The 18,126-nt window shown below is 42.5% G+C and overlaps 1 protein-coding gene across 8 annotated transcripts in view; it reads left to right on the plus strand.

Moving 5' to 3' along the window:
• RALGAPA2 (Ral GTPase activating protein catalytic subunit alpha 2) overlaps positions 1–18,126 on the plus strand; it is a 334,693-nt gene that overhangs the window by 250,811 nt on the left and 65,756 nt on the right. For all 8 annotated transcript variants that reach the window (XM_036085370.2, XM_036085371.2, XM_036085373.2 and 5 more), the window contains one exon: positions 1,691–1,818. In XM_036085370.2, coding sequence (XP_035941263.1) covers positions 1,691–1,818 — 128 coding nt within the window. The remainder of the gene's footprint in view (positions 1–1,690; positions 1,819–18,126) is intronic.

Genomic DNA, 18,126 nt, shown 5'->3' on the forward strand with positions numbered 1-18,126 from the left:
GAGCTTCTCCCTTGACTTCCAGCCTGATCTGTCCGCTGCCACCCCCATACATCACACCAATATCTAATAGGCATCTCAAACTTAGCATGTTTAAAATTGAACTAGTGACCCTCCCTTTTGGTCTTCTCCACTTCAGGAAAAGGTGGTTCCAACCTTCCAATTGCCAGGCATAAACCATGGCATCATCCTTGATGCCTCTTTTTCTCTCTCACTTCATTAGTAATCCTCAGCAAATCCTGTCTGCTGTTATCAAGCTATCATCATCTCTTGCCTGGATCATTCACCAATTTGCTAACTGGTTTCCATAATGCTCACTTGTTGCAATTTTCCCAACACAACAGCTAGAACATACCTTTAAAATGTAGGTGAGATCAGATCTCCCACTTCCCTAAACCCTCCAGAAGGCTTTTATCTTGCTCAGAGAAGAAATTCAGAATCCTTTAAGGCCCTTCTTATTACCTGTCCTATGTTATTGCCTTCTGTGCTTTTTCTTGCTCACTCCATTCCAGCCTCTGTGGCTTGCCTGCTGTTCCTTAACCATAGCAGTTCCACTCCCACTACAGGGCTGGGTATTTGCTGTTCCTCAGCCTGGAATGCTCTTCCATCAGATGTCCTCATAATATGAGGTTCATCCCTCACTCCTGTCAAGCTTTTACTGAAATGTCGTCTTCTCCTTGAAGCCCTCCCTGGCCATGTGATCTGAAATTGGAGGATGCCCCCCTCAGAAAGAGTACTATTTCTCTTCCTTGCTTTATTCTTCACCTTAGCACTTTTACTACCTCATATATATTTTATGTATTTATACTGTTTATTCTCTCAAACCTCCAACAAATTGTAAGCTCAATGAAATAAGGAATTTCATTATTCACTGCTCTGTCCCCAGTGAATAGAACAGTGTCTGTCACATAATAAATATTTTTGAATAAATGAATAAACAAGTGAGAGAGTGAATAAGTACAAGAGTTACAAGACAGACCCAGTCGTTGACCTCATGAAGCTGATAATCTCCATATTAATAAATGGAGTAGATGAATTCTAATGGAGAAAAAAAAAGAGTGAGAGTGAGAAAAGACAGGCACCAGAACGTTGTGGGTTGCCCCAGTAGTAAAAGCGGGTCCAGTGAAGGAAAGCCAAGCCTCTAAAAGGAAGTAGAAAGAAATGAGGATAATGCAATTATCTTAGAAGCAGAAGAAAGAAGGTTCAAGAATGAGAACTGTAAGTAGGACCTTGTAGCTATTAACAGTGATAGTCCTTTAAGAGTCAGTACACATCAGGATCCATGCAGAAACATTGCCAATTCCAAACTAGTTTCAGAAGGATGCAAGGCTAGGAGGTGTGCAGTGAGACACGGCTATGTATTGTGCATAATCTGCACAATGTATGCACCTAGAAAGAATAATGCTATTTCTGTAAATGGCAACACAAGTTAAAAAAGAATGACCTGGTGATAATTTGTCATGAGAAGTTTTGCTGAAGCGTTCACAGTAGAGGAGTATTGTGGAGCAGACCTGTGTTGCTTGATTTGAAAGCCCTCGACCCATATCCTGCTAAGGTTAGCATCACTTCTGTGGGTGACAGTCTGCGTGCGTGGCCATGACAGGTCTGAGACATCAACCAGCTGTTCTCATGTCTTTGGTTTGACTTTTACTGGTTTTGGAAAAGTAAGTGTTTTTCTGTTTTGAATCAACAGGTTCCATTTTTTGGGCCTCTGTTTGATGGAGCCATAGTGAGTGGAAAGCTACTGCCAAGCCTTATATGTGCCACGTGCATCAATGCCAGTAGGGCCGTGAAGTGCCTCATCCCGCTCTACCAGAGCTTGTATCTTTTTGCTTTGAGTGTGTAACTTATTAGCCGTCCCAGAATCCTGATTCCGGGCAGTTTGTCATGAGAGGTGAGTACTCACTGGGTTGAAGAGGGAAGAGAACATTTTTCAGTGCATGTTGAAAATAACATCGTGTGATCTTCGTACCATCTGTTAATTTAAATTAAATATAATAATATTGTGCTTCACCAAACTCCAGAAGAGTTTATTTTCATAATGTAGTCACCTAAGTCTGTGCTAAGAAGCTGTGACTGTCAAGAGCGGCTCGTCCCTTCTCGGTGTTTTGCCTGAGGTCGGGTTCCCCTCCGCCCATCCCTGTGGGTTGCAGTCTATTGTGCATAGAAGGTGGGATGCTGAGGAAACTGTAGCTGGGTCACCCAGAGTGCCCACCCGAAACCAACAGCAAATGCAGTGACTCTAATCAGTCAAAGAATGGGGCAAGTGCCACGGGAAATTCAAACGGCCTCCTAGGAGGTCAGAGGAGGGGGCGATTGCCTCTGGCTGGGGGGACAAGGAAAGGCACCCTCAGTGAAGGTGCACTGGAACTTGTCAGTGAGAATGGCTAAATGTCCTTTTGTAACTTTTCCCAAATCTTCACCGACCCTTGATCTTCTCTCTAAAACAAGAAGAAATTTCACTTTTATAATTTTTTTCTCAGACATCAGTTGGCACGCTTTAATCTTTAAGTCTAGGCATAATGTCTAATTATAACAAAAAGAAATTAAGGTGACTTCATAGAATTGCTGCAAAAGGCATCTGACCTCCTAGTAAAACTTAGAATCTCTTTGTTTCTAACTGGTATTGATAATGAGCATAAACATGTTGTGTTTGACCTCTCTCTATACTTCTCCTACTCCAACCGTAAGTAATGTGTTGCTGAAGGGTGGGGGTGAGGGTGGGTGAGAAATATCATGTGTGAATAGATACAGTTCATGAAAAATACCTTTCATTAAAATCCTGGTCACTGCATTGACTGATATTCTGTCTTCAGATTAAAAAAAAAATACATATGCCATGTGGCAACTTGGAATTATCATAGAAATTAGTCATAGAAAAGAGCTATTAGGTCCCATCTGGTCCCTCCCTGGGGGCCAGGGCAGCATTATTCCCTTCTGCGTGCTCCCTCGCGCTTTGTCCAGGCCAGTAGCGCGTGTTTGGGAGATGGCATTCTTCGAAGTGATATCCACAGCACTCTAGACTTACTCTTAGAGCTGGTGTCAATTCAGCCTTCAGCATGGGGGTTTTTATTTCACAAATGCTTGAAAGAGGTTCTTGGCAGAAATGAGAAAGACCTGTTCAGCGATTGGCTTGTCAGTTTGCATGTCAACTAGGATGAGCTGGACACTCATCAGTCAAGTATGTTGGACCAAGGCAAGGGAAAATCATTTGCAAACAAGAAAATTCTGCTTTCTATAAGTCCATTGTGATTTTTGTCACATCACCTTCCCCACTTATCAAACTTCTCATTACAAAGTACATGCTTTGTTATTTTGTTCAACACTGCTTTCTCAAATAAGAATGAATATAGCATCAGAATAATCAGGTTTAGGGAAAACAATATTGTTACAAGTTCAAAGGATAAGATTCAGTGTCACTTGAAAACTTTTCGACAAACCACATTATACTAATGTGGATGCCAGCCAGGGATACTGATGCTAATGTGGGTGAGTAAATGCTGTATTCTCCAGTGACTCATAAAATAGCCAGGTTGACATCTCAGAGGACAACTTGGTATAGAAATTAAAAAAGGGAAAATAACAAAACCTATCATGTCGATATTATAAAAACTTAGGTATTTTTCTTTCATCTTACACCTTGAGAAGATTCAATTTATGCTGTCCAAATAAATTACTTAAAACAAGAAATAAAATACTATCTATAATTTTTATAAAGATGTAATCAATAGGGAAAACTTTGCAATCACTGAACTACTCTATTATTTCATTTCTGCCTGCAAAAGTGCTAATATAGGCCACAAACCAAAAGTATAATAAGAAAAGTTGAGAAAAGTAGAAAAAAAAAAAAAAAGAGGGAGTTTTTTGGTACTTTTGTTCTTTAAAACATTACTATTTACTAATTTTTACACTTTTCAAATAATTGTGTAGCAGCTGATGTCTGGAATTTGCTGCTTAGTTGAGATAAGTCTTAGGTCTGAATTTTGAAAAACACTGAATAACCTAACACATCCTAATCACAGGTGTCTCCTTGCATTCTCATTTAGCAAACAGTGTGGACTCGCGAACTGCCGAGCCCAGCACCAGGAGCTTGGGATATACAGGGAGCAAGGCAAACGGGGTTTTTGCCCTGTACTTCACAGAGAAGACACACAAACTAATACCATTGTATAAAGCAACTAAATAGACGGTGTGGGTAAAACAGGACCAGGGAAAAGGCTATCTGCAGAGAAAGCATGTAGGCTGAGGTTGGAGGGATGACAGGGAAGCCATCCCCAGGAGGAAGGTTGGCATTCCAGGCAGAGGGCACCATAGCAAGCACAGGAGTCCGAGTGTTCTCAGGTGGTAAAGTTGGGCTTTTTAGCATTTAATGCATGGTCAGGCCCTTCAGAGTATAGACAGACACAAGACCAAGCTTCCAGCAGAGGTGGTTTTCTGGGTGATGCCTGAGGCAGCTGAGCCTCCCCAACCCTGTCACCTCATGGCGCACCTTGAAAGTTCTAAAATTAGCACAGCATCAAGGCTGCCTGATGCCAGGGGCAACCACCCCAAGCCTCTGTAAGTACCCCCAGGGGCTGAGAAGATCAGTAATACTTTGGACACATCTAAAACCAGGGCTGAGACCAAACGGTCCCAGAAGAGAATGAAAATGTGGGCCCCTCATTCAAAAAGCAAGGAAAGTGTCTTCAAACATGCTATAATATGAAGCTTTTTCCATTCTTTTGTGCTTTTTCTCTTGACTTGCCATGGCGTCTTTTATTTACTATTTAATGTCACTTTAAATCAAGAAATATTAAAAATTTAGATTATTAGCATTAGTTTTATATTGTCTTTATACTGTTTAATAGGCAAATATAAAAGCATTTAATTCATATGGAATCACCATGATGACACAGCTCATATTTTGTAACTCGTACATGGATATATTCTGTTCTTAACAGTGAAAACACTGCACAAAACTAACTTACCTATTTTTAGCTCATTCTTCATAGGCACATATTGTACCAGCACTCTTCCTTCAGTTCACTGATGAGTAAGGAAGGACTGACAGGAAAAGGAACTTTGAGTCCCCCTGTTTTTCCCTCTCCTTCTCTGTCATCATTTTCAGAGTAAATTGTTGGCTAACACAGGGAAGTAACACAACTAAGGATATATAGGATTTCTTGGTTATTCTTGTTTCTTAGGACAACACTGCTTTTTTTCTGTGCTCAAAGCAAGTTCTGGTTCAGGTGGAGAGTATGGCCTCTTAGGATAGTCCACTTCCCTGCCTATTCAGTCTTGTGCTAACACACTTCCTCGTGTGCTCTCTCTGAGTCTCTCTGACCTTCCAGGCGTTGTGGCTCCACCATAGTCCTGCTCCTGGGGCACTGCTAAGGCTTATGTGCAAGGAACCAGCAGAGCACATGTTATGTGCATTTCCTCTGCCCACGTGCATGTTCCATTGTCTCATCAGACTTCAAGTGCAAAACACAAGATCAAAGATAAAATTATTAAGAACTTCAAGAGAGCAACAGCAGAGTATTAAACCAAGCAGGGCCCGTTGTAAGCACTGTGCAGCTGCTGAGGTCACATGCCCATGAAGCCCTCCCTGGAACCCATTCCAAACCCTCCCTCTACCCCCAGTATGAGCTGGGAAATTCTCTTCCTGGGTATTTATTAGATTTCATTCCCTTCCTAAAGCCTGACAGTATATCCCCTGGCAACATTTTATTGGCATATGAAACAAGACCCAATAAGGAATGAAGCAGCTTGCATGCATGGCCCTAGAAGACACAATTCATATAAGAGACCACATTTCTGAGAAAGCATTGCTATTACCTGTTGCCCTGAGATATTAGGTATAGTAATGAGTGCTGACAAAGAATGGGAAATTTCTTTGTCAACACCAGCCATTTTATATGGGCAACCTGTGTCCCCATTTTTTTTCTAATATTAAGGTTACAGTTGTTAAGTAGAACATTGCCAAACTGTTCATGGCATCCAAATGTCACTCAGGTATCAGAATGACTGTTGTATGAACAAAGGACACTTTTAGTTCAGACCTTCTTTCAATCCTTTAGAGAGGAAGTACTTGTTTTTTTGTATTGACCATAGATAGCCAAGCATTGAGCCTGATGACAAATGAAGAAAAGAGCCGAAGGAGTTATTTTGCATCTCTTGTGCCCTCCCCACCTAATGATTGACACTTCAGTGCCCTAAAATAGTGTCAGTTGCGACTCAGTATTTAACTAGGAGTAGAAATGTGAACAGTAAACGTATCAAGTTTGTCCGGTAATGTTCAAGAAAATACAACATTTCTTATGAAACAGAGGAGTGGGCACATTGTTAGAATGGATTTGCCTCCCTGGGATCTTTTTGAGCAGTAAATCCAGCTTAGAATCAATATCAAAGGAGTTCTTTTTGGGGTACCCTTGGCTAAGTGATCAAACAGTTGGAACTGTGTGGTGAAGGCTCACAGAAGACTGAAGAATATACCATTGCCGTACATGATCCAAAAAAAGTGAACACAGTAGGGATGTGTTTGGAAAGCACCCTCAGTAACAGTTCAGCCCAGCCCCTTTGTCCTTCCTGAGTTTTCTGGTAACTTCCTCAGCAGGCTAAATCAAATCTGTCAAGTGGAGCGCTTGTCCCGTGGCCACTGCTCTTCTGAGTGACGAGGGCCAACTCACCCACCATCTGCTTTTTCTGTCCCTCGTGGGCAGTCAGGGCTCCTCTTCCCGTGCCTAGAGTGTTGTAAATGGGAAGCTTGCCACATGTTATGTTTACAGTTCCCAAGCCAACTAAAGATTCCAAAATCAAACCATGCTCGGCTGGTGGAAGTTCCCCAGATCGTCAGAGCCAGGGCTCTCTCATTCTCCTCAGCTAACTTGTTTCAGGGAAAAGGTTGCCACATGATGTGCAGCGCGCCCGTTAGGAGGAGCTCACCCTGAATCAAACAGATGGTGGCTTTTTAAAATCAACGTCCACTTCAATAGAACAATAGCCACAGTGGCATTTGCCATCTCTCCTCTCTGGAACTATCAGCATTTGATGGAGAGAACTGGGCTGCCTAAGAAAAGGTAATTTTGTACCTCTTTCTTAAGTGAAATTTAGTTTCATTTTCAATTAATGGATATAGTTGATAATACTCTAGCTTCTCTCTTAGACTCATGACTTCCTAATATCATTGCTAAGTTTTGGTCTCAATTTATACACCTTCAAAAGTGGCCTCTCTCCCTAAAGCTGTAACAATTCTGTTACTAACTTTTCCGTTAGGATCTTTGTTTTGTTTTGTTTTGTTTTCCTGGGAAGACCTTTAATTTCCTCCATTTGTTTCTATACACTTAAGAAAAGTATATGAAAAGGAGTCAGATAGTACCATCTAGTATATTTTGCCATGCAGAACCAGTATGCATTTATCAACATTGACTGTGTCCCTGCCTTGTCCTAGGCACTGTCGTAGCCCCTGGGAGTAGCAATATGAATAAAATATTCCAAGTGATGGGACAGTGTTTGCTCATGGACCAAGCTCTAAAAATGCACATCACATTTGAGAACCACAGAAGCTTCCACTCTGCCGTGTGGAAGCATACACATGCACACACGGTGAGGATGGAGGTGATGGGGGCATTTAAGGGGCAGTGGGAGGAGTTCTGAGAGAAGGTGAGGGCCTGGCAGGAGGATAGATTTGATCCCTACGTAAAATAGGTAAACTAATTCAGCATGGGGCCTGCTAGATTTGCTGGGGTGTGGAGGGTAAAGAGAAGACAGTCACAGTCAGGGACAGACCTTTCCGGAGCATCACGTTTGAGGAGTAGGCTTGGGAGTAGGAGGTGGAGGTAGAGAGGGAGGCAGAGGAAAAGGAGAGAATAGTGTCACAGAAAATCGAGGAGCAGAGAAATGAAGGGTTACCTTCAGCAGAGCGGTCAAGCAGGACACACCCTCCTGAGGGGTCTTATCCATAGCTGATTCTAGCAGTCTCATGTCTTCACCTGGAGCATTGGGTGTGATAGGACCTAGAACGGAATAACTTCAAGGAAAGAAGCAAACATATCAGATAAAGCAGCACAGAAAAGAAAGAAGACACTCTGGGTGGGAGGGAAGTGCTTGAGAACAGGAAGTGCATGCGAGGCAGCCAGATTTAAGAGTGGCCACCAGAATGGAGTCATGTTCCAGGTGGGAGGGCATGAACACTGCTTTCCCAATCCACACTTCTAAACAGGCCCAAAGGCAAAATGTCATTGTGACAGGGATTTGCACCACCCAATATCAGCTCCACCGTACTTTCTACTGAAGGGAACAAGCGTTTGATAAATTTTTGGCAGGCAAACAATATCCTCTTCTCAGAAGACAGAGGAAGCAAATGAGGAGAACTATTATTTTGGATGTATTCCTTAGAACTTTGAAAGATGGGATTTGTGACTTCGAATGTTGCAGAAGGTAATGACTTTGTACTAGAGCTCATGTAAGAACGGGAGGAGAGCAAGTAGACCTGTACCTTGACACTTGGGAAGCATGTTTCAAAAAGTAGAGTTCAGATCAAGGAATGGCACATTCCCGTGGGTGGGTCAAGACTATAAAAGGGAATAAGAAATGGGAGATTTTTTTATTATAAAATTCAAACTGTCTCTGAACGGAGAAGGGGAGGCCTAGAAGAGCAGTCAGTGTAGCTGCCCGGTGTGGGTTCCGATGAGTGCGTATTTAACATGGCTGCGTCAAGACTGAGAGAGGAGCTCCACGCCGCCCTGACAGAAGGCTGCCACATTAACCTCTACCCCACTTGTCCTCCATCTTCTTCATATGGAAAGGGACAGAAAAGTGTCTGAAAAGTGTATGAATGAAAGCTCAGATCACTGAGAACACAATAAGAAGGGAAAAAAGGGAAAAAGAACTGGGCCCTAAAAGTAAGGCCCAGCCTTCAAGGCCAGTATATGTCTAGTTGCAGAACAAATTTCCAACAGTGGTCTCAGATCCATGAGAACTATTTTTTTTTTTTTTTTTAAGAAATCAAGTAAAATAAAGGATGCACCCGGAACTGAAAACAGGAAAATATTTTCCTTATTTTCAAATAGAATTATAAGGATGAATTTTGAAATGTTGCATGGACTCCTTGTAAAATTGTTAGACTAGATTATTAAATAGCTTGTGAGCCTTCAAAAAAGAATGAGTGTACAAAGAACAAAATATCCCAAACACACTCATTGTGTTTGATAAAATTACTATTTTCAGAGATTAGAGAAAGCTTTTTTTAAAAAAAAGATTTTATTTATTTTAGAGAGAGATACAGAGATAGAGCACAAACCAGGAGGAGAGGGAGAAGCAGACTCCCCACTGAGTGGGGAGCCTGACACGGGGCTTGATCCCAGGACCCTGTGATCATGACCTGAGCCAAAGGCAGACACTTAACCAATTGAGCCATCCAGGTGCCCCTAGAGAAAGCTTTTAAATATAAAATATTAATTTTGGTAAAACACAAGATAAAGTACCACAGTCATCTGGCAAATAAGAGAGAGAAATATGGGTCCAGGGGAGTTGGGTGACTTTACTCTGGCCAAACATACAATGCATTAATTCATGGGCCACCAGTCACCTGGGGCCTCTGTGTCTCTGGTACTGCGTGTGCACCACAGCTTTGCCCAGCCCCTCTGCCACGCAACAACTTTTTTTATCAGCGACTCTCACAAAGGTCTAGAACACATGTTTATCAAAATACCATTTGTCAGGAAGCTAAGAGGGTTAACTCAATTGACACAAGGCAAAATCAGAAAATAGGATTACGTCAACAGATGAGACTTTTAGACCCAAACCAACAAGGTGAGATTAGCAGGGTAGACTAATGCCATGCGCCTGGGTTTAGAGGATCAGCCGTGTGTACAGGATGGGGATGATGGGACGTGACAGCAGTCCCTGGGAAATGTCTGAGGATTCTGGTTAAGCACAGACTTGAGATGAGAGACCAGAGGTGATGCGGCGGCCTACCAGTGTTCTCTCAGACCACAGCCTGAGATGCTTGAGGTCCGGGTCACAGAAAGAAAGGCATGGCGTCTCTGCTCCTGCTGCCGCAGATTGCACTGTGAACGTGGTGCCGCTCCACCAGTGGGGCCCACACTGTGAGGAGAGACCTTGACCAACCTGGAGCATGTCCACATAGTGACCACCGCACCTAGAGGTCTCAGGAAGCCATTAAAACCAAGGAGTTGTTTCAGGAGCCTGGGGGTTTCTTAAAGAGATAAGGCTACAGAACTGGGACCAATAAACAGGCAACCAGGAGGCAGCTTTTAGCTTAAAGTCAAAGCCACTGTTCAAAAACAGAGCCGACAAACCAGCTGCCTGCAGGCTGAATCCAGCCCCCAGATGGGTTTTGTTTGAACTGCAGTTGGCCTCCAGTATTAACTCATGAAGATTGAGTTTGTCAGCCTCATTGAAAAATCGGGAGATTTTGCATTTTCAGAAATTTAGATTTCTGACTTTTCTTCAAGAATCAGAGCTTCTGACCCCACTGGGTCCCCGTTGTGGCCGGCAGCAATCAGCCTCCTTACAGGCTGTGTGCTCCCGCATCACCACAGCTCGCCCGGTCCGCGGGCTGCCCAGCGCTGAGGCCTTGTGCCAGGCAGCACCGGCACAGCACCGCCCCCCCTACCCCCATCCCAGATGGCCTCCCTCTTCGGGATGGTGAGAGGGTTAATGGGCCAAGCAGGTAACACAGTGCCTGGTCTTTGGTGAGGAATGTGTGTCACCCTGGTGATTTTTATCACATCACCGGCTTGGAGTTTTAAACCTCTATTGTCAGAACTGGAACCACCCAGCTGTGGACTTAGGTCTCTGGAAGTACTTCCTTTTTCCCATCACAGGTGTTAAAGGCTGGAGACTGTCTTCCCTCAGTGACATGGCATGGCTCCCTGGGGTTGGGGCTGTCCTCCGCCCTCGGTGCCTGATGGGGCCTGCGAGAAGCACATGGTGTGGGGAAAGTCTTCAAGAAGTGGGACCAAGAAACCATTTTGCCCTTCTTTGATGTAAAGTGAATTATCACTATGAGACAAAAGACCATCCCTTCCAGAAAAGTTAGTATAAATCTCACAATCTGTGTGGAAACCGGGCTGGTGGCAGCGTGCTTAGGGAAATAGCAAGGCAGCGTTCTGCTCTGCCCCTCTCAGGTCCATGGCTGTGGGGTCACTGTGTCTCAGAGCCAGTTCTTCACAGGCCTGTGCTCCTTTCCACAGCGGGACCTTTGGGTATGGTGAGCTCTGCTGATCCCGGACACTCCCGTTGTGTCTCTCCTGTGACACAGATCGCTCACCCCCCGACAGCCATCTAGCCCTCTGACACTCTCTCTGCCAGACGGGGCCTCCCTGTGTCCTCTTCTGTCTCCTGATTATGCTAGGAGCTGCCCAACAGGGGCCTTGTCTCCATTTGGTTGATATCCCTGTCTCGTATACCTCCTAGTGCATTATGAATACAAGTGTGTGGTGGGGGGGAGATTGATTTGCTTAAAAAAAAATTTTTTTTTGGTAAACAGACTTAGAGACAAAAGCAAATCATTATTTTACAAAACTGAATTTTTTCAAAATTGAAAACCTCATTTATCCAAGAAATGTGGCTCTACAAAGAGAGTATGTATCTATGTAGGTATATACAGATATATTCTTAAAATCCCTTTTATTCCACTTCTGCATGTTTAAGTTTATGCCCAGATCCCTAACATCCAGAAGAGCACCTGGCACATAGCGGGTACTCAGTAACTAGTTTTTGAGTGAACTATATTGGCAAAAATACGTACATGATAGTATTCAAGAGAAAAGAAGTGTTAGAATTTTTACTGAAAAATTGGATTCCGTGTGTATTTTTCTTTATATGAATGATAGTGTTTTGTGCATATTTTCTATTCCATTACATTCAAAATAATAATCGATTCATCACCACCCCAAAAAGGTATTGAAGGACATTCGTGTGGAAATCCTGACAATTAGAATGGTGACTTTATAATTGGTCTTGAAATTAATGGAATCTTCCTGAGCCATGAAAAGTAAAGTCTATTCAGTTATCCTGTTTTCCTAGAGTGATAAATTTATTTAGTTAGTTTTTGAGAGACAGATTGAATTCAAAGAGTGTTGAAGTCAGAAAACTTAGACAAGAAGGAAGTGAGAAGGAAACATAATGTTGCCAGGAAAGCCATGGGCTCCCAGGAGAGGCGTGCTCCTCCAGTCCCAGGAAGAAAGAAGCGTCTGGAAAGGCCTTAAATAATGTTGGTGTCAGAGTCGATTTCCAAATCCTAGGGATGTAGTTGTAGGGTTTTGGTTGTGGTTTTTTTTTTTTTTTTACATTCTTAATTGTATGTAAATTTTATACACGTAAATAAAACGCCTGCAATGCCTAAGGGAAGCTCTCCGCATGTCTGAGACCTGGAGCAGGCTGGGCCCTGGCTGCACATGCAAATACTGACAGCTGAAGTCACTTGTTGGAAAGTCCGCAAACTCCGGTTACAGCTGCATTTGTCAGTAGCTTTAAGGGAAGTGTAATCAGCCAGAGAGATTAATTTGCATCTCAATTAGAAAAGAGTCGGGAGGAAGCACTAAGGTCTGGTGCTGGAAGGTTGTGGAAGAAATCTCACCAAGCACAAAAGCCTCCCTCGCTCTGTCCTCCAGCTGAGTGGAGGACAATATCTGAGGTTTCGTTTCCATAGGGACCAGAAGCCTGCTGGGCCCCAGAAGAATCTCGGGTTTGCACCGTAATCATTTGGTCATGATGACACAAATTCCACTGTTGTTCCCAAATACATTTTGCTATTAGAAGCTGTTAGAAAAGTGGAAATGGTCATCATGTCAAAAGCATGCGAGAGGGTATTTGCTGACCCTACGTACCTTTTTTCATAGTGCTGCTACGATTTCTAGGCATTTAACATTTATTCATGTCTGAATATTCAAAGAACGAAAGGTCATTCCATAAATGACAATATTTCTTTAGCATTCAGATGGCTACTTTGGGGATGGCACAGCTTCAAAGGGAGCCCATTATTCCTGATTCTCCCACAGTCTTCAGTAGTAGGCAAACAAGATTATGAATTTAAAACCACAGGCGAGGAAGAAACATGGAGTCTTTGGGCCACGGAGCCCAGAAAAACTTCTGAAAATTAACAGCCCTTTTTATAATCCTGGCAAAACTGTGAAAGAGGTATCCCTAACCTGAACTTTAAAGAGCACATCGCAGTATTAATTTAAAATTTTTTCCCTCAAATATTATCTAGTGGTCATTTTCACAGGCTTCGATGTTTACACCAAAGAGGTCCTTTGTTTTCAGAGAAGCTCATCATATTTTCAAAATTCTGTACTTGAATCTAGTGAGAGCTGAGACTGTCTGAACCATTTATTCATGTCAAGTTACTCTGCCATAACCAGGAAGGGCTCACCCTTGGCATTTTTGGAGGAAGACTTTTATTTTTAGTTTATTTTGTTCTCTCTCAAATAGTTAATTCATTGGCTCCAGCTTCAAAGTGAGAAAACAAAAAAGAGTGAGAAAAAACTGAATCCTACATTACAGACTGTTGAATGAAACTGAATTCTTTAAAAAAAAAAAAAAAAATCAGGGTTTTAAATTAATCTTCCCATTCTGGAAAGGGGAAAGAAACAAGTTTCCTAAGGACAGTCTCTTCCAGTGCCCACAGACTGAAGTAACACATTGCAGCGAGACATCAGAACCTCTTAATCCAACATTAATCAAATTTCAGTTTACTAATTATCAGTCCCATTTTGAAAGGAGCATAATGCCATAAACAGCATCCGCAGAACATTTAGTAGACTCTGGGATTATAAGCAATATATTTGAAAGTGAGACTTTCTGTTATTCAAATCTCCAAAAAGGATAATACATGCCTTATTATAATAAGAGATTGTGCAAAGCCAAAGAAGGACAAAGCAGGCAAGTCCAAATGGTGATCCCTTCTGTGCCCGTCTGCCTTAGTGTATGCAGCGAGCTCCCCGCAGGTTTCCGAGCTAGAGTAATTTGCAACACACTCAAGTAAATTTTTTAATCAAAGCAGAATACTTTTTTGGTAACCTGTGGATGAGTACAAGCCAAATGCCATCATTGTTAGCCTTGAAAGGGTGTTTTTTTCTAGTTTACTACTGTGGAATTTTACCAAACTCTAAAATTGGTACTTTGAATGTTGTGCTTTAAATATGTTCCTGGGGTCCTGTGCTTTGAAAGCATTTGACTTTATTCTCTGAGACTTGATAGAGACCACTGGGGCCTGGGTAAGGGAAGGATGGGAGCTCCAAGGATCAGTGCTAATGCCCACCCCTTTTCTCTTCCGCTTCCCCTCCCACCCCTGTGATCAGGTGTCCAGTGTGCAAGCCACTAGGGAGTGAAGATTCATTTTAATGTTTACGTTGTATTTTGCACATGCCTTTAACATAGCCAACTTGAGAAGTACACAGCTGCTTTAGTTTCCAACAGAGTGGCGTGTTTCCAAAATGCCACAATATTTTGAACAGACACCTCCTTGGACACTGCTCGTTGTTACTTACAAACCCACATCGATATTATGTATGTCCAGATGATCTTGTCACTTTCATCAGAATCACAAAAATGAAACAAATACAATACTTAGAGGCTTATGATGTTTATCTTCAGCTGATTTCTTCTAACACTTCAGTCTTCTGTCTTGCTAATTTGGTCCTAGGACATACAAGAGTACAGAATTTGTGTCCCTTGCCTGCCCACTCATTTAAACTCTCCAGTATAAAGCTTTGGTCTTAATCCATGAGTGATCAATGAAGGGGCTGCCTTCTAAAAACTCAGGGTCTGCTTGTCATGGGACAAGCCAGCCCTTAAGATGCCAAGGCCCTTTGGTTTTCCCTTCATTTGCCTATGAAGTGGGATGTAAGTATATCAGTGCATCCTGGCTTTGAGGCAGATGTGTGCCTGGAAGTGCAAAGTCTCATACCTCCACAAAGGGTAGGCAGCTCGCTAGCTGATGGGATTCTGAATTTATAAGCAGAGTTCCAGAATTCCCCCAGGGCCTACTTTTCAAAGGCAAATTAGTATGTTTGCAACTTGATCCCTGGGCAACTTTTGACAGTTGTTCTAAGAATAATAAAACAGATGGACAGAATAGATTTTGGGGTCTCCATCCAAACTGCCATCCTCAGTGGAATTTAAAGAAGGCGTGGAATTGATGGGGGAGCTGCTGCTACTTATCATTATGTTCTGCCTTTAACATCCCAGAACCATAACGTTCTCCCAGAAGAAGATGAAAATTGTCCTCACATTATATTTTCCTGGTGAGAGTTCAGTTTCACTGTGATAAACAAATAGGATGTGTGTTTTCTTCATATATTCAGAATTAAACGAATTAAAATGAAATGAAATTTATACTACCTAGAAACCAATTTTAATATGAATATGATAAGAAATGTAAATTAGTTTTAACTTTAAGGGGTATTTTCATAGGATTTTTGACTCCTTTAAATAAAGGAAAGCCTCTTTAGAATGTCTTAGAAAAACTAAACATTCTCTGCATATAACACCATATATGCACATCAGAGGTCTGTATCAGAAACCAGCATTTAAGTTATCTGCATGAAGATTATTTCTGTATTTATGCACTATAATTTTGTCAAGCAAATGTCTTTATAATTGTGCAGAAACACTTCACATAAACTCCACTCTCTGTAGAATTTCAGGCTTCTCTCAAGTGTTGTTTTTAGCTCACATCAGATCAGGATGAGACATTCTTGCCTTTTAATATATTGGCTTCCTCTGAGATAAATTTTCTTAATCTTTTCATTGCTCCTTTTCTCCTTTCTCTGGATTCATTAGCCCCAGTTATCACATGTTAGGCCGTAAAGATTAGATAAGGGAGCAGATCAGCTGTGTTTTTGGCGTCCCAGAGCTGCTCGAGTGACATGCACTAGGGGGCCCCAATTTACTCAGTGGTTTGTCATATTGACCAGTCGTTTAACTAAACTTCTGATGATAAAGGAGAGCAAACTTCCTTTTTTTTTTTTTTTTTGAGAAGCCGCTTGAAAGCACCTTAAACCCTTTTCCTAGATCTCCTGTGAGGCAGTTATCAGTGACACAGTGGCAGTGGACCCTCCTGGTGAAGCTTCCGTTCTCACTGAGAAGCATCCGAGGACATTTTCTTCCATCCTCAGCAGCAATTTTCCAATAAATTATAAGGTGTGTCTTGCAGTTGTAGTGCTCAGATTAGCAGGTGATGCATAGTAGCCAGCCTCAGACAGACCTTGGGTGGTTTCAATTTTATTTTAAATAATAACTGGTTCTTTGGCTTTGAACAAGTATCTTTACCTCTAGCAGTTTCCTTATCTCTAAAATGAGGACGGTAATCCCTCAAAGACAGATTATAATATTAGGATTTATGGAATGAGTATGTGTGTGTGTGTGTGTGTGTGTGTGTGTGTGTGTGTATATATATATATATATAGTCCACACAATATAACAGAAATGCAGCTGCTCCTTACCTCCCCATCACCCCACCCTGGTCCAGGCACCCGCTTCCTGGGCCAGTGTGGCAGCCTCCTCCCAGTCTCCCTGCTTCTCCCTGCTCTCCTGAATACTCTCCAGCAGCCAGAGCTTTCCTCCTGAAATAGAAATCAGAGCATGCCAGAACTCAGAACTCTCCAGTTACTTCACCCACAGAAAAATCCAGAATCCTTAAAAGGATCCACAAGCATATTCCGGCCTCAGGAACTGCACGCTGTGGGAGGAATTACCGCTCCTCCCCGCAGCATCTGCACCGCTCACCCCTTCCCTTCCCTTCCCTTAGGTCTCTGCTCAGCAGTCGCTCATCAGAAAGGTTTCTGAGAGCAAGCCGTCCGTGGAGTCTCACCCGTGTCCTCCTTAGCGCTTACCGTTTACTTAATGTCTCTTTTTCCCACTAGTATGTAAAGGGCATGAGAGCAGGAACTTTGTTTTGTGAGACCTGGCAGGAGAAGGGCATCCATGTTGCATGAGCAAACTGACAGATGCACTGTCAGTTTGGAGAGGAGGGCCCGCATCCTGCACATTCTTTATATCCAGAAGCAGCCGCGCCACGCCCCCAGCACGGGTGAGCACGTCAGGTCCCAGACTGCCTCGTGCACCTGGTAACTCCGTGTGCCTCCTGCCACTGCTGGTGTAGGTGTGGCAAGCGCTGTGGGACTCAGAGATGAGTGGCCTTGCCCTTAAGACGCTTCCCAGCCAATACGGCTGTGTAACTGTGACAGAGGCTGGAACGTGACCCTTGGTCTAGGAAAGACCTGCAGTCGGTGCCCAGTGGGCATGTGGGGAGTCACTGAAACACAAAAGAGAAAATCAGAAGGTCATGGGAGCTCTGAGGGAAAAGCTTATTTCTGGTTGTGTCTTCAAATTGTTCACATATTTTTGCGTATCTCTTCGTGTGTATGCCATCTACAACTCGAGGCTGGAAATTGTACAACAATTTTGTTCATTTTGCTTGTTTTACAGAAGGATGCCATAAGCTAATTAGAATTGATTACATAAATGCCTGTAGCCTTATTTCAAGGTGCTGAGGCAGTTTTTCAGTATGTGAGGCTCATGGTGAGCAGCCTTTCATTGTCAACATACGCAGCTACTACTCAGTCCCTCCCGGAGGAAAAGGGTGGAGGTCCACCCGAACGAATCCTCCCTTCAGTGGCTGAGGACACTCACCTTGAACCTACTTCTAAAGACCTAAGCCATCAAAAGACAAAAAAAAAAAAGAAAAAAGAAAAAACTTCTAAAACTGTTAGAATTTGAAAGGGTGTGCTGAAGATGAAATGAATAATAATTTGAAGTATTTTATATTAGTATAAAATTGTTTTGCTTTTATTAAGATATAAATAGTATTTCAGTGAGAGCAATGGGATTAAATGTGATTTTTATAACCTTGATTTTATAATAGTTCTGTGATTCAGTGATTCTAAGGAGTGCCTCTAAACTCAGTTTATTTTAATACTTGGTTTTATAGCTGAAAACAAAACCTTGAAAAGATACATAAGCCTTGGGGAGCAAAGGGTCATTGTCTTGGCCTACTCACACTCATGCTCATTCTTAGCCACCGATTCTGTGAAGGTTCTTATTGGCGTTTGACAGGAGATTTCCATCTTCCCTGAGGTCATATTAGTTGTTAATTATATTTTTCAACAAAGAGATTGA

The sequence above is a fragment of the Halichoerus grypus genome, chromosome 10 (genome assembly GCF_964656455.1).
Source record: "Halichoerus grypus chromosome 10, mHalGry1.hap1.1, whole genome shotgun sequence".
In the NCBI taxonomy this organism is placed as follows: domain Eukaryota; kingdom Metazoa; phylum Chordata; class Mammalia; order Carnivora; family Phocidae; genus Halichoerus; species Halichoerus grypus.